Source organism: Cupressus sempervirens, chromosome 3 (genome assembly GCF_028749045.1).
Source record: "Cupressus sempervirens isolate cs-2001-9-10 chromosome 3, ASM2874904v1, whole genome shotgun sequence".
NCBI classification, from domain to species: domain Eukaryota; kingdom Viridiplantae; phylum Streptophyta; class Pinopsida; order Cupressales; family Cupressaceae; genus Cupressus; species Cupressus sempervirens.
This window is the reverse complement of record NC_143120.1, coordinates 99087032-99104484: the sequence shown is the minus strand read 5'-3', so window position 1 is coordinate 99104484 and position 17453 is coordinate 99087032. Positions and strand designations below refer to the sequence as shown.

The 17453-nt window shown below is 38.4% G+C and overlaps 1 protein-coding gene across 6 annotated transcripts in view; it reads right to left on the bottom strand.

Annotated features, from left to right (window-relative positions):
* The window catches only part of LOC149564972 (sphingoid long-chain bases kinase 1-like), a 179954-nt gene that overhangs the window by 70436 nt on the left and 92065 nt on the right, over positions 1 to 17453 (bottom strand). For all 6 annotated transcript variants that reach the window (XR_016361985.1, XM_089818509.1, XM_089818508.1 and 3 more), the window contains exons 4-5: positions 15607 to 15644; positions 15363 to 15506 (exon numbers count right to left, since the gene is read on the bottom strand). Coding sequence is in view for 5 of the 6 variants with exons in the window: in XM_089818509.1 (XP_089674635.1) it covers positions 15363 to 15506; positions 15607 to 15644 (182 nt within the window). In the remaining variant the exon portion in view is untranslated. The remainder of the gene's footprint in view (positions 1 to 15362; positions 15507 to 15606; positions 15645 to 17453) is intronic.

Here is a 17453-nt window from a genome sequence, read left to right as displayed (position 1 = left end):
AATGGACTAATGGGAAGACCGTTTACACCTTGCATCCAAATTGTTAATAGTGACGGAGAGGAGGAAGAAATAACTAGGGAGGATCAGTCGACACACGCCCTGGTGACAGCGTGGGAAGTTGCGGTCAGGCAATACGTGCAAAAGGAAGCCTGTGAGAGGACGATTCTTGAGAGCACGGTACGCGATGAACTCTCCATGCCACCGGCGGTGTACGATCCTAGGACAGATTCCTCGACTGTTAGCAAGGAACCTGCTAAATATTGAGGACACGAGCACAAATTGAGAGGGAAAGAAGAAGGCAACAAGTACTGCAATGGTTTAGAGAGGAGGCGCGGAATTCTAGAACTGAGGAACCGAACAAGAAGCCAAGAGAGGGAGATAGGTCCTGAATTACTTCATGCCCTTAATTCCAAATATATACCGGAGGACAGTACCAGAGGACAAAACTGAGGAGGAAGTCGTTCTAAGAACCCTACGTCTCCAACAACAACAAGAGAGGCATCGTAACTGGAGAATGCAAGAAGATTCCCATCAAAATTCGGAAGGGTGGATTGAGCATACTATTGAGGAACTAGCCAATTTGGTTATTTCAAACACACCGGAAAGGTAGTCCACATGCGGGAACCCCAAAACTCCTAAACAGCAAGAACTCATAAGGGGTCAGGAGTCTAGTCCATCGGGAAGTAGTATTCCATCTGGAGGAAAACTTCCATCAGGAAGTAGTGTTCCATCTCGCAAGGGTGTTCTTGTTCCATCTGGCGAGGGTGTTCCATCTAGCAAGGGCGTTCCATCTGGCGAGGGTGTTCCATCTGGCAGGGGTATTCCATCCGGAGGGGGAGTTCCATTAGGAAGTAGTGTTCCATCTAGGGCTTCACCTGGTGGTGGTGTTTCCTCGGGAGGAGGGGTTCCCTTGGGAAGGCGGCAACAAGCAAAGAAAATGGTTGTTGATAAATAAAAGTTGCTCAAATTTATAGGAGATGGATCAGAGGATCCGGCTCGCCATTGTAAAACTTGTATAACTAAATGGCAAGCCAACAGGGAGAATGATAGTAACGAATGGCTGAAGGCTTTCCTTCCAACATTAAGAGGGATCGCCATAGATTGGTATGCAAACTTGGAGACCGGTAAGAAAAACACGTGGGATAAGCTGCGTACAGCATTTGAAGAAGAATTCAAACTATTAAGAGATGATGATGAAATCGTCACCGAAATCTATAATACAAGGCAAGACAAGAAAGAATCAATAAAGGCCTATACCAGGCGATTGAAGGAACTCATTAACAAATTGGACAATAAGCTTGCAGATGGGCTAAAGAAAAGATGGTTTATCGAAGGACTCACCCCATCCTTAAGAAAAAAAAATGAAAATAGTTCCACCATCCACCTTCGGGGATGCCTATACGCAGGCTATGGATATTGAAAGTGAAACCAAAACATCGAAGAGGAGATGGCATGGAAGCTCTAGTGAGAGCTCCAAGGAGAGTGAGGAAGAGTCCAAAACAATCCAAGCCTTGAGGAAGGACCTCAAACGGCTAATGAAGGAGGTAGCCGGCAATAAGGATGAAAGGAAGGAAGGTAAAGACCTTTGGTGTACAGACAGCCAAAAAGAAGGTCATACCAAAGGAACATGTCTGAGAAAGATGTTTTGTAAGATTTGCCAGGTAGGGGGTCATGCTATCAAGGACTACCCCTATAACTTAAAAACCAGGAATGCCCAGGTATTGTTCGCAAGAGAACAATCTACACCACCAATAACTCCCCCAAAGAACAATAATACAGAAGCATCCCTAGGGGGGTACAGGGGTAATCGAAGAGGAAATGCCAATAGCAGTAATAATAATAGTAACACCAACACACCCCGAAGGGCAATCCAATATGATTCTAGAGGATGGCCCATGATCCAATGCCGGAGATGTAACGAATGGGGCCATTTTGCCCCAGAATGTCAAAATGGAGGGGGGCAGAATGGAGGGATGCTCTACAAATGGTGTGGACCGGGTAACCATTAGGATACAAATTGCCCAAGGCAAAAAGGGGTAAACATGTTGGATATTGAAGGATCAGAAGAGGAGATACTAGCAATAACAAGGATGCAAGCCAAGAAAGCCATATATTCGGAGGCCACGGTGGAAAAAGCAAGATTTGAGGAGGCAAAGCAAAACATCCAAAATGAGTTGAGGGGGGAAACAACAGCTAAGCCAGCTAAGAGCCCTAAGGAAAAAGGGGTACCGAACATTATAAAGAAAGTATTAGAAACTACCATTCCGGTCTCCATTGGGGAATTACTGGATACACTACCCCAGTTACAAGTTGCCTTGACACAAGGAATGCGGCCAACTAAGCAGGAGGATTCCGAGAAGGAACCAAAAATAATAGAACAGGTGGAACCAGTGGAACCGGAAGAAGTAAAGGGGGTAGAGGAAGAAGAAACTTCAGTGGGAAAGGAAGAAAATACCTTCTTCACGACAGGCTTGGGGAAAATGCCAGCAATGGTGGAAATGGAAATAATGGGGTACAAACTTTCAAACACAATAATTGACAGACGATACTTGGAAGGCAATTGGAAAACCTACCTTGTGGCCGCCCAAATTCCAACTTGTGGGAGCAGATCAGCATGGCATTAAACCGATTGGTACCTTGATAGGGCAAAAGGTAATAATAGGAATCCAACAGTTTATTTTGGATTTTGTGGTTATTACCTTGGTAAAGAAAGGATATGATGCTTTACTGGGAAGGGGATGGTTGGTGGCAGCAAAAGCTAATCACAACTGGAAAAAAAAAACCCTCTCTATTGAATCAAAAGGAAGGAAGTACATTATTGATCTCAAAAACCAGTCAGTAAGCCAGGACTTGGCATCTGACTTGGAAGAAGAAGAATATGAAGGAATAGAACCTGACGAGGAAGGAGTACTCAGGTTGGGAGAGTACTTGGAGGATGACATAGAATCCCTGAAGGGCTTGTTTCACTAGCAAATGGGCGATTATGAAGTCTTCCAAGCAAATTGCAACATGTTAGAAGAGAAGGAACGATATCCGGAGGCCTACATAGAGTACAAAGAGGGTGGAACCATGTTGGATGCCACACCGGCCCACACCTTTGATCAAAAAGTAGAATACAAAGAGGCGAATCTTCAGGCCTTGAACCTAGGAGAAGGGGAAACCAAAGAAATCTTCATAGGTGAGGATTGGGATCTTGTGCTCAAGACCGCAACTCTAAGAATTTTTATGGAATACAAAGACTTTTTTGCATGGACATACAAAGATTTAAAAGGGGTACCACCAGAAGTGTGTGTCCATTGGATTCCACTCATAGCTGGAGCAAGGCCAGTACGGAAACGGCCCTATAGAATGAACAAAAATTATGCCGGGAAGGTGGGAGAAGAAATCACAAAGATGCTCGAGGCAGGGATAATATTTAAAGTTCAAACTAGCGAAGGGGTCTCTCTTATTGTGATATCACTCAAGAAGGATGGTACTTAGATTCGAATATGTGGAGATTTCAGAAGCCTAAATGCAGTAACCATAAAAGACCCATTTCCCATTCCCTTTATAGACAGCATTTTAGAAGAAGTAGCCGGCCATGAGATGTAGTCTTTTATGGATGGATTTTTCGGGTATAACCAAATTAGCATTGCAAAAGAGGATAAGCTAAAAACTACATTTGTAGTGGAAGACGGTGTATACACTTATAATAGGATGCCCTTCGGACTATGCAATGCACCAGCTACCTTTCAGCGCATTATACTACACATTTTTCATGGTATGTTAGTAGGAAATTTTAAAGCATTCCTTGATGATTGGTCAGTGTATAGCAGTAAAGAACAACACCTTAAATTGATTGGAGAATGTCTAGAGAAATGTCGGAGAGCGAGACTGGTGCTCAATCCTAAGAAATGCCGGTTCATGGTCCCACACGGCAGACTTCTGGGACATATAGTATGTAAAGAAGGCTTAAAGACAGATCTAGACAAAATAAAGGTAATTTTGGAAATGGAAGCCCTGGAGAATGTGACAGGTATCAAATCTTTTCTAGGCCATGTTGGGTATTATCGGCGATTCATCAAAGGATTCGCTTAAGTATCACTTCCACTGGAAAAGTTAACTAGGAAAGGGGAACGGTTTGAATGGAAGGAGGAGCAGGAAGACGGTTTTCAAGAACTCAAAAGAAGACTTGTGGAAGCACCTATCCTCATCTATCCTGATTGGGATAAGGAGTTTTGGGTCCATGTAGATGCTTCCAATTATGCTATAGAAGCCACCTTGGCTCAAACAGGAAAGGAAGGGTTGGACCATCCTGTATACTTCGCTAGTAGGCTTCTGTCAAAAGCGGAACAAAACTATAGCACCACGGAGAGAGAAGCGTTGGGTATGGTCTATGCGGTCCAGAAATTCAGGCACTATCTCCTTGCTACACCATTCACATTTTTTTGTTGACCACCAAGCATTAATGTATATGGTGAATAAACCAGTAATTCAAGGAAGAGTAAGTCGATGGTTGATTTTGTTACAAGAATTTACATTCAAAATTGTAGTGAAACTCGGGAGGAATCATGTGATTGCCGATCAATTATCTCGCATCAAGTTAGGAGAAATTGCTAGGAATGGAATAAATGAGGATTTCCCAGATACTCAACTTTTTCAGATTGCAGTATTACCTGCGTGGCATAAACAGATTGGCCAGTACCTGTCCACAGCTACATTTCCTCATGACATGCCTCAAGTTGAACGCAGAAAAGTTGCCTTTAAAAGCCGTACATTTCAATTAATTGAAGGGTTGTTGTACAAACTGGGACCAGACGAAATCCTCTGACGATGTGTGATGAAGAAATCCTGGGGGGTTCTGAGAGAGTCCCATGGAGTGGCAGGAGGCCATATGGGACCAGATACCACTGCATGAAAAGTGCTCTTGGCAGGATTATGGCGGCCCACATTGTATGTGGATGCCAAGGAATGGTTTAGCAAGTTGTGACACATGTCAGCGAGTAGGAAAGCCGCTCAAAAGGGACTTCATGCCGCTGTTCTCATCTCAACCACAGGAATTATTTGAAAGGTGGGGGCTAGATTTTGTGGGTCCTTTACCGGTTAGCAAAACTCATCGATGCAAATATTTAGTGGTGGCCACGAAATACCTCACTAAATGGATAGAGGTACAAGCCTTGCCAGACAATACGGCCCGTAGTACGGCTAGTTTCCTCTATGAACAGATAGTTACCCGGTTCGGGATTCCACTGTGGCTCACCAGTGATCAAGGGGTGCATTTTGTGAATCACATTATTCGAATGATGACCATTGAATATAAAATATTTCATTCTTTCTCTAGTCCCTACTATCCAACGGCGAATGGTCAGGCAGAAGCCACAAATAAAGTATCGGTTGCCATTCTCTACAAAACTTGTGGTGTTGAAGGTCAGGACTGGGAGGAGCGAATTCCAGCAGTAGTATGGGCCTATAGAACAACTTATAAGAGTACTACGAGACATACCCCTTTCCAGCTTATGTATGGACAGGAAGCAGTAATGCCAGTAGAATATGTGGTTCCGAGCTTAAGAATAGCCATTCAAAACAGGCTAAGTGATGAGGATAGTCTCAAGGAGCGCTTACACCAGTTGCTCCACTTGGAAGAAAGAAGAATAATTGCCCAACGGTGTACAGAGGTGGCGTAGAAGCAACGCAAATTTTGGCATGACAAACATCTAAAAATGATGAATTTTCACCCGGGGCAACTGGTACTACGGTACAATGGAAGGAATGAAATAAAGCCAAGTTTCAAATTCGTTGGCTAGGACCTTATAAAATAATTGAAATAAAAGAAAATGGAGCGGTAAAGTTAGCCACCCTTGATAACCAACTAGTTAAGATTTAGTGAATGGGTCCAAATTGAAAATATACAAGGAACGAAAAATTGGTGCTTACTTTATAAACACCCAGGACTTGAGCCAAAGTCATTTTTCCACCACGCAAGCAGAGGGAAGTGAGTACAAGCTGAAGAATTGGAGGGTGTATCTAGGGGAAAGACAACCTTATCAAACAGTACGGCAGGCAAAGGAAGGTCTATACCAACTGTACAGAGGGCACAGTACGGCATCCCTAGCATCTCTTAAGTTGCCTGCGTACAGACCAATTTGGACAGTTTGTGCCCTTGTACGTATGGACCCTAACGTATGGAATTCAGAAAGGAGGCAGGTTGTACGTACAGACCAGAATTCAAAAAGGAGACAAGCTGTCAATGTACGGATGCCAGTGGGAGTGTATAGTTGCCAACGTACGGCATCCCGAGAAATATTGTACGGCTGCCAACGTACGGCATTCAGAGGGAGTGTACAACTGCGAACGTATGTAGTTGTCATGTACGTCTAAAGAGAGGGAAAAATCCAGCGTACGAACAAAGAGGACAAGGGAATGACCATATGGGGTGGTATGAGGAGCTGTACGACAATGTGACTGTACGGACCAGTGACAGTATGGCTGCAGTATATACAACTTACATAAAATACTTACAATTTGATTGCCAAGATTATTTCAGCAAGACGCCAACACTGCTTTTTGGAGGTCATTGGGGGTATTACGGTACACGCTGGCAATTTGTAAATTTGCCTGACATGGTAAAGTTAAGCATGGGGAATCCCAATCGGGGCCACATTGTGGAATCCAAATGTACTAAAGCAACTGCTCTACAGGAAAAAGCTCGAAAGTCAGTCATGGCACAGGGAAAAACTAAACCATCACAAGAGATCAATGCTTCCACTATTAGTTTTGAAGGTGTACTTGGCAATGAGTGCACGGCATGGTGGGAAAAATCAGACACAAATCATCCTCTCAGGAAGGTGTTGATCCCAGCTGAGGTGGACAAGATTATTTTTATGCCCATATTTGATTTACATGAATTTGAACCCATTCTCCGAGATTTGATTACAAGGTATGGTGGAGCAGGCCATCAGTCTGTTATACAATATGCCCAGCACCAAGTGGTGGTTTCTTATTCTTCTAAAGTATTTAGTAGGGTTTTTGGAATCCCTAATCGGGGTTAGGAGTTGAGCAAAGACCCTATGACAGGAGAGAAGCAGAAATGGCTCAAACTCCTGTGCCGCCCGGATGTTACAAATAAGGAATGGGAAGGTATTATGAAAAATAGCCATGGGTTGAGAAAGGTTTTCATTGCAAATGAGGAATGGCGTTGTGTGGTGGATTTGGTAAAAAGCAAGCTCACAGCTAGCAATCGTACTTCGAATATTGCTCTTTGGCTAGTGCCAATGGTGGAGGGTCTATCCCAAGGACAGGTCTATAACTAGGCCCAACTCCTTTTTGATAGACTGCGGGAATTCCTGGAAACGCAGCATAAGGCTTTCTACATGCCCCACCATGCAGTGGCCTTGTTTTTGGAGGCAATTTGGCTGCAAATTAGTAATGAACATCGTGAAACCTTGGTACCAGCAAATAGAGTGGAACCGTACCGCCCAGCAATGACTTATTGGTTACGTCTTGACACCTTGGGTTGTGGTGAGCCTACCAAAAAGAAAGTACGCCAAGCCGTAGTGATGGAAGAGGATGAGGATCAAAGCAATTCTAAGGACACCGCAGGTGATACAGACTCCTCATCTTCTGATTCCCAAGCAGCAAAAATTCGTCTCAGTCACTTACAGGGCACCCTAAGTGAAGTAGTGTTTTTGTCGGCTGCAACAAGACCTCTTCCCACCGGTGTCACAGAGGTCTCTCAGCTGGCTTCTTCACCTAATGATGTCGTGATACCACTAGTTTCTTCTAATAAGGATTCCAACTTGAGACAATTTCCGACATGGGGGGTTTCTAAGCTATCTGTTCGTGGACTTAAGCCTCTTCTCTCACAGGACCCACCCAATCGCACTAAGGTGATTGATTTAAGAAGACAACCTCATTGTGGACACAAGGTACGACTACAAACACCTCTTGGGCCAGAAGTGGTCAAGCTTGTGGCTCTTGTTGTTAAGTCCACTAGGGGAGAGCAACTGAAGGACCCTTCCTCTCGAGGTACTCAGGTGACAATGGCAGGAGTGGATACGGTTTTAGAAGAGGTCGACAAGCTTCTGGAAGAAGAGGGGTTTGTGTCATCCCCTGTACTCTCGCCGCCAGAACCAGTGAAAATACCGAAGGGCCATGAGGAACCTTTGGTTCCAACTTCTTTTAAAACTCAAGCAGAAGGATTCCTTACGGAGTTACGGGCTATGGAGCATTCTATCCGTAAACTCCTGGAGCATGCACAGACATATAACTTGGAAGGTGTACTCACAGCAGCTGCAGCATTAGCCCAGTTCATGCGAACTGATTGCTACACAGATTGGGGTCTTTTAGAACAAAGTAACTATAGCCAAGAAGAAATTGCCTCTGCTTGGACTAGCCATGCTATCATTCCCCAGACCCAGGTTACTTCTTCCCCTCTCATGACCTCTTTGGCAACTATAGAAATAGCTTTCCGAAGTGTTTTTGTGGAAGCCTAGCGCGACAAACATCTTCATCAGCAAGTTCAGGTAGAAAAGAGTGCTCTCTTAGCAGGTTGGCAGTTGGAACAAGCTAAGTTGGAAGGCAAGTTGGCAGCAACTGAAGCCAAAAAGATGGATGCTTTGCGAGTCCTTCAGGGTGTTCGTACTGAGTAGAAGACAACGGAGTGGGAGTTACAGCGATTGCAAGGCCCAGGGATGTCCTCCAATTCTTCTTCTTGAAATTGATGTTGTTTTATTTCATATTGTAAAATCGTCTGGAAGACGACTTCTTCTTTTGGGGGGGATAGATGTAGTCGGAATAAATAAATGTTATGTTAGTACTTGTTATTGTTTGTCAGGTTGGGTAGTTAGGTGGTAAGGAAATGCGTCGGTTGGTTTCCAACTAACTGGCTCTTTATAAATATGTGGAACATTGGTATTGTACATGTATGATTTTGGTATCAATAAAAGAAACTATTTCCTTGCCTACTGGTACGCCTACTGGTGTCATGGTATGAATGGTATGTTCTATATTTCAATTATGTATATCATTGGATTAATTTGTATATTTATAAGAAAAGGTGATATTCTTGTTTACAGTCGTCTTAATATATTTGTTAACTACTGAATTATGATCAGTTATGGTTTGGTACTATGTCCACCTAGGGACATGGTAAAGTCATGTCTCTACGAAGACATATTACTTTGCATATATAACAAAGGAGTTATCGACAATCTGTAATCAATTACAAGGCATTCTCAGTCTCGACGATTACTCCAGCAAATAAAGACATCAATCATTATTCAGTCATAGCGATTGTACCTGCAAACAAGATATTAATCACAGCAAGTTCGTCCACCCTCAGTGACTACTCAGTCTCAAAGATATGCACATTCAGAACAACAAAGTAATAGTAGCAGATTGGTAAGTAAATTTGAGTCTAGTATATTCCATCAATTACTATAGGAATATATATATATATATATATATATATATATATATTAGATTGAATTAAAATCAAAACTCAGATTTATCAATGTTAAAATTTTATCCTCGAAATTCAAAATGGTTAATCATGTAAGATTAGAGGATAGACTTGAGGGGGCGTCAAATTTTTCATCATGGAAAATTCGAGTCATGATAGTACTAAGAGAAATGGAGTTAGAAGAATACATAGAATCAAATAAATCAATACCTGAAAATGATATAGATAAAACGACATGGAAAAGGCATAACAACAAGGCCATGAAAATTATTATAGACTCAATGAAGGATCATATTCTTCCTTCTATATCGAGTCTTAAAACTGCTTTTGAGATGTTTTCCACTATAAAGAATACTTACGAAATTAACAACACAAGCAGATTGCTAACATTGAAGCAAGATCTACTATACGTCAAGATGAAAAATGGAGAATTTCCTAAGAATCTCATAATTGAAAGATCAACTTGCGACCATTGGAAATGAAGTAGATAACAAAGAACTTAGCATTATAGCCCTAAAAGGACTACCACTATCTTGGGAGACATTTAGTTGTGGACTAAGTTTTCGACCAGAACTTCCTAGGTTTGAACTACTCGAAAACGAATGCACTCAAGAAGAGTCAAGATTAATTATGAGAGGAATCATTTCAAATCAAGAGGGAGAATTTCAAGCTCTTCAAATCAATACCAATAATAAGGGAAAAAGAAAGGGAATTCATCAAAACAACAAGGAATTCAACTAATCATACAAGAAAAGAGATTGGTCCAAAGTACAATGCTTCAAATATGACAAATTCGGTCACACTCATAACATCTGTCCGGAACGGGAGAAAATTCAAGCAGCCCTAGCGGAAGTTAAGTATGAAAAAGATGAAAATCTTGCATTTTAAGTTGTTGAACAAAGAGATAAATTGGATAAATTTAAAAGAGAATCCCAAAGTGAGGAATCGGAGGGAGAGTGATACATTTCCAAAGTTTGAATACATAAGGGACATATGCAATGTTGTACTCAGATAAATCAGTTATCTATAAATTCAGTTTTTCTCCTCAATATAAGCATATTGAATCACAGATATGGTATATCAAGATTGATTTACACAAGTACAAATGAACAAACAACAGATATTCTTGCCAAACCTCTTGCCAATGTTAAATTGGAAAATTTCAAAGGTAAACACGGTATGATCAAATTGTAATTATTGAATATTGAACTTAAGTTTCAATTTATGTGTGTGTTTATGCTTCTAGTTGAATAGTTGCATTAGATATGTAATGAAAGATGACAATATTTCAAAGACATATATTTAGAAGGTCCTCATTGTAAGGTGACGATCTTACAAAAGATAGGTCTGTTATTATGACAGTTTTGATCCGGATACATCGGAAGTCATTGATAACGGAAGTATTATGATTACTCTAGATATTGTTTTGGACAATTAGAGATCATAATATATGTTATGATAGTGTTCATAACATTGTGATTGTAGTTATTTGACAAGTCACTATTTCAGAGTGTTAAAGTTAGATAATGTGTTGTGTATAGATATCCTTGATACTAATATCTCATAAAAAAAATTGTCACTTCTCCCTTGCCAAGAGGGAGTGTTGAAGCATAGCTTCAGTCGAAGTGTAGTACTCATTCTATTGAGTATATGTATTCATGATTTACATGAACATTTGTTTTACATCTTATATTCTTGATAAGTATTTATTATATACTTGTGTGTGTGTGTGTGTGTGTGTGTGTACAAGTTTATTCATAAATAGTATTCCTTCTCTTATCAGGCTCTTATTATAAGAAGAGACAAATTAAATAGTGCACCGAATCGTTATCAGTTAAGAGTCATCTTAATATATTTGTTAAACTACCAAATTATGATCGGTTATGGTTTAGTACTATGTCCACATACGGACATGACCCTACATGGGCATTGGCCATGTAGAGTCATGCCTCTACGAAGACATGTCACTTTGCATATATAACAAAGGAGTTATCGGCAGTCTGTAATCAATTACAAGGCATTCTCAGTCTTGATGATTACTCCAGCAAATAAAGACATCAATCATTATTCAGTCATAGCAATTTATCTGCAAACAAGATATTAATCACAGCAAGTTCAAACACCCTCAGTGACTACTCAATCTCAAAGATCTGCACATTCAGAACAGCACAGTAACAGTATCAGATTGGTAAGTAAATCTGAGTCTAGTATATTCCATCAATTATTATATCTCTTGTTCCTGTCAGAGATCCTAAAATTAACAGTCTCCCCTGTGAGAAATCACATCCACTCCATAAAGAGGCATTAAGGTATACAATAAGAAATGTTAAGTGTGATTGAGTTAATGGCGGTGTCAGTAATAAAGGCAATATATTACAAACAAATATCAAAAGAAGAGAGTGCAGTATCTTATTTTTGAGATCTATCTCCAAGGGCACTGTGGTTTGCAATGTGGAGCAGTATGTGAGCTATTCATCATTGTCCAGGTTATATATATACTAGCCAGTTGATTTAATGTAGTAAGGACAATTTGACTGGGCATAAATAAATAAATAGAGGGAGTATGGTTATAACTACAAGCTGCTAAATAGAATAAAGAAAGCACTAAAGTAAAGAAAAAATAATCAAAAGTTCAGTTTGAGAATAGCCAAGAGACATTTAAAGAAATGTGACTATTGATAAGATAAGAAATAAAAGAAAGATCAAACAAGAAGACTAATGTCTAGAGCAATCAAGATATAGAAAGCGATCAATGAAAGGAAGTGTGAAGAATGATGCAATAAGTAAGAAACATATATATAGAAGATCAAATGAGAAGTCAATGGAAGAGTGTCATATCCATGATTTAAGATAGAATTTCAATAATAATTATATAATACAATGTTAGTAAATAAATAATGATAATAAAGTTATATTAAATCTAATACTAAAGTATAAAGATAGGAAATAATTAGTATTTAATCTATATTATCAATGAAATAATATTTAGTATGATATTTTAAATAATTAAAAAATAATAAAATTAAAATGAATAAATAAAGAAATTAAATTAAATATAAGAGACAATATTGTAGAAAGTAAGTTAACTTTCTAAATAGAATTTAATAATAAATAATAATAAACGCAAATAAGTAAGTAAATAAATAATATAACATAGAGTAATATAAATTAACTAAATCTAATGAAAAGTCAAGAGATATTTAACAAATAGACATGACTCCTTAAAAATAAGATATAAAAGGGAGGAAAGTTTATTTTAGAGAGGAAAAAAAAAGAGGAGAAGAAGATAGGAGTTCAAGAAGGAAAAATGGAAGAGAAAAGTAATATGAAGAAAATAAGGAAGTGACTTTCTGAAAAGGTATCAATGATATTGAAAGGATGTGAACCTTTGAAAGGGTCATAATATTGAACAGTTATGACTCTTCAAAAATGTTGTAATTATAAAGTATTAGAACTTTTCCAAAGGATTTTAGTTATAAAGTGTTGTGACTTTTCGAAAGGATTATAACAATGAAGTGTTGTGACTTTTCGAAAGGATTATAACCATTAAGTGTTGTGACTCTTGGAAAAGAAGAAAAAAAAGAGCCGACTATTGATAGAGCCACATGGACCAAGCAAAGAGGAAGGTAAGAAAGGTATGTTTATAGATTATATTTATTTAATTATGATTATAAATTTATTTATATTAATGAATCATACTTGTGGATAATTTATGCATATACATATGTATATCTAAAGATGTAATTCAAAATGGATAATATACATGACTTAATGGTTAATGGTTTAAGATCAAGAGAGTCCCTTTTTAGGGAAGAGAGTGATCTTAATACGGTTAATGGCTTAAGATCAAGAGAGTCCCTTTGGGAAGAGAGTGATCTTAATGTGGTTAATAATTTAAGATCAAGACAGTGCCTTTGGGAAGAGAGTGATCTTAATATAGTTATAAGGCCGGAATATTTTGTAGATGTTAACATATGCATGTATCAAGGGCCCTAGATAGAGAATGTCTCTTCTAGGAAGGACCTTAAAGGAAGCACTTCACAGAAGACGAAGAAGTAACCGAAGATCTAAGGATCCTCAAGAGGGTTATTGATCCCGATGTGGAGACGTCTTTAAGGTTGGGTTAGGATAGAGAGTAGAATAGTGAAATATATTTTATTATTGCATAAATTCTAACATTGGTTTTGCAGGTATTATTATCCTTGCTAATGGGGACATTACAAAGATATATCAACAATGGAGTAAATATGGAGGCAATTACAAAGTGATGAGAATAATTTTATGAAGTTAGATATGACCCTCACTCATCGAAAGTGTGACATCCAAGGTGGAACCTAGGTGGAAGATGGTGCTTTGTAAAGGAGAAATCAGTGTCTTGCTAAGTCGATGCTTACCGGTGAGGGTTGGTGCCTATGAATGATGGGGCTTGGCATGTCCTGTGAGTTGGTGACTACAAAGCTTTTAGGACAAATATATATAAGCAATAACTTGTCATGGCTTTCTCTCACAAGGGTTTCCACGTAAATCATGTGTTGTTCATATCAATCTTGGTCATTATTGTGATTGTTAAGTTGCAAAAGTAAAAGATTGTTTTATACTGGTTTACATCCCCTTATCTACACCCCTTTCAGTATAACCATGTGCTCATCAAATACTGCTAGTACAACAGGTGCAACCCACAAAATCCTCAAACATCCTCCTAGAAAAATGTTTCTATTTTACCAGACATGTAGCTAGAACCCAGCTTGCAGCACCAATGTACTCTTAGGGTGAAATCACCATATCCAAATAGGGGATTTTTGGTACTGAAAATTTTGTCTCAAAGGTGCGCCCTTGCCCAAGTTTTTTGGCAGCAACTGATCCTTCTTCACCTCAGCAAATGATTTGAATAACTGAGTTTTACAACCCCATGAAGATTAGAAAAGGACGAAGGACAACAAGACAACGAGAATAGACAAACACATTTAAGACTCATTAGAATGATGAATTTGGCTTGAAACTTGACACAATAAAAGAAATTAGTATAGTACAACAAATTATAACCCCCATTTATACTAAATAAATAATCTTGCACACACACATTGTGCAGTGTGTCTCATTTCTTTTGCATTCTCATTTCTTCTTTGTTGATCCATAACAACAAGACAACAAGAATAGACAAACATATAGACAATAAAAGAAATTTGTATAGTACAATAAATTATAAACCCCATTTATACTAAATAAATAATCTTGCGCGCACGCATTGTGCAGTGTGTCTCATTTCTTTTGCATTCTCATTTCTTCTTTGTTGATGCTTCAAATTTCTCTGTTTCTCGAATTCATTAAGACAAAACTTTCAAGCACAACACAGAAAATACACATTAAAACCCAACAATAATTAAATAGCTGAGGACATATGACAAAAACTAACAGACAAAAACCTTCTCTGCCTCTCTCTCTCAAGCTTGTCCCTTGTTCATAATGGTTAGTAGTAATCATTGAGCTCAGGACTCAGCTTCTTTGGGCTTTCCTTAACATTCTTTAGCTCTTGTCAAATACTGACTCCCACTCCAAACTTAAAATATGAGAATGCTGATTAACTGGAAGACTTTTAGTTTTCCCTACCCAAGGAGTCAGTCATTTTGCACTACTTGTCCCCAAAAATGTTATTTTAGATCGATTAGAGTCCTGACAGTGGACTCTCAATTATCAGATATTTTAAAACCCAGCTAGACTTAATTACAATATGGTATGTGATCATCTATCTTTTGCTTTGGTCTCAATTTCCCATCTTCACGAATCTCATTTATTTTCTCTTCCATATGTGCATGCATCTATCAAAACATTCAGGTAGCAATGCATTTCTATTTAAGAGAAAGGATTTCGTTTCTAATATTAAGTAGAAAGCTACAAATCAGATTAAATAATTTGATAAATGTACCTTGATAATTGCTAAAGCTGCGGTAACAGGATCCCTGATACCGAATACAGTCCATATCAGTGAATTGTCAGATCCTGCAGGAATAATGCCAATTGGCATAGCTTGAAATTTCTCATTTGTTTGGTTCTTCAGACCATTTAAGACCTGAATGAAAAAATCAAATGAATATTTATGGCTTAAAATAAGGATATATAAAATGATGGAGAATTCACAGTAATCATTGTGCAATTAATGTTTTGCTCACCTCATTGACAATTCCATCCCCTCCCACACATACAATACCTACAAATGAAAGGAAAATATATATCTGAAGTTGAAATGCAGTCTATCCAAAACAAAATTATCAGGACTAATCCCTTACAACAAGTCTAATATGATGACTAGTTTTGACAGAAAAAAGTATAATACATTGACAATGATGTATGTAGATATCCAGTTTCTTAAGGTGCATATATTATCATTTACAGCTACTTGCCCATTGAAAAATTGAAGAGATCTTAAGTATTTCCAATGTCTTCATAGGGCGTCATAAATTAGAAGTGTCTAGGTTTAAATTAGTTAATAAGTCTTGATACAGACATCCTTTTAGTGATAATTCAAGTTTCTTAATGAATCATGACAGGTAACATTTGATAGGCTTCAGTTTATCACCTTCTATTGACAGTGTGAACTGCAAAATAAGAGGAAAATATTATTAGAAGACTGTATGTTTCAGCTATAGTTATTAAGGTATGGTCACACTAGATGCCACAGTTGACAGTATGTAGATCAAAACAGAAACTACAAAATCACTCAAATTTAAAACAAGATCAACATAGTTCCAAGTAAAATAACCTAAATTGTTTTTCTAATATTCTTGCCATATTTTAAAATGTTTAAGCAATTATTATTTAGTAATGGTCAATTACACTTTTAATCATAAGCAAAAAATTAATAAAATTTATTAGTTTATTCCATTTATCTCACATCCATAAAGTGTATTGTCACCTTTCACTGTCACTATAAAAATACAGTTTTTGCTTCTTATTTGATCAATGAATTTATTGGCAATTTTTAGGTGCTTGATTTTTGTAATATTGTAATCTGTAATATCCCCATTTTTGTGCAATGTTGTTCCCCGAGTGTTTGGCCAGTTGACCAGGTTTTCCGATAAGCCTCTGGGTAAGTTGGGAAGAACTCCAAAGATTTTGCAATGCTAGGTTCCATTTTTCTTAGCATTTGATGACGGCATTAAGTTTAGTTGGTGATTTTGCAGCGACGCTTTCCCTAGCAATTTTGGCTTCTTAGACTATTCTCCACACTTCTTGGATAGCACATCTATTTACAACATGAAATACGCCCTCAAAATGCAAGCAAGGGTACCATATATCAAGGTGTCCACTTCAGTGAAAATATTCGCAGCCATTTAACTCCTGAAAACCCTAGCACAATTGCCAAATTAACCTCAGAACTATACAGCTTACCTGGTGTTGGTTCCCAAAACCGCAGATTGGAAATCCAAGAGCCTGCCACTTCTCCGATAGGATTTCTCAATCAGTTCTGGCCAACGAACGGAAATCGCTTAGATTCCCCTGCACTTCGAGCTCCGCTACACCCAGGCAGGTAAACCTTTACCTTAACACTGGCAGCCTGGTTCAAGGCTTTTCTATAGCGAATTTAAACTTCTGGAGTTCTTCGACTGGCAAGGTCCTCGAACTCGATTAAAATGAAATTGGATGCTGAATATTTGATAAGTGAATGTTTTTGTATAAGTTTTGTTAATAACGAATTTGATGCTTGCAGGAGGAATATATAGATTTTCTGACTTCAATAAAAAGACCAATGCCTTTGCTCATCCGAGCGAGAGTCAACTTCGGTGAACTTTTACATACGACTTCATAATGTTCAATGCACTTGTACTGCCAATAATTTTGATAATCCAGATGCGACAAATCAATTATAATGCAATCTTTAAATTAGTCCAGATTGAATTTGAACTCCACTGAGACAAACTGGACACAACTACGGAAACAATTAAATATTTCACAACACCTATGATGATCAAATTTAAAATGCTAACTGACCATGTCCACTTATCTGATAACAAAATCA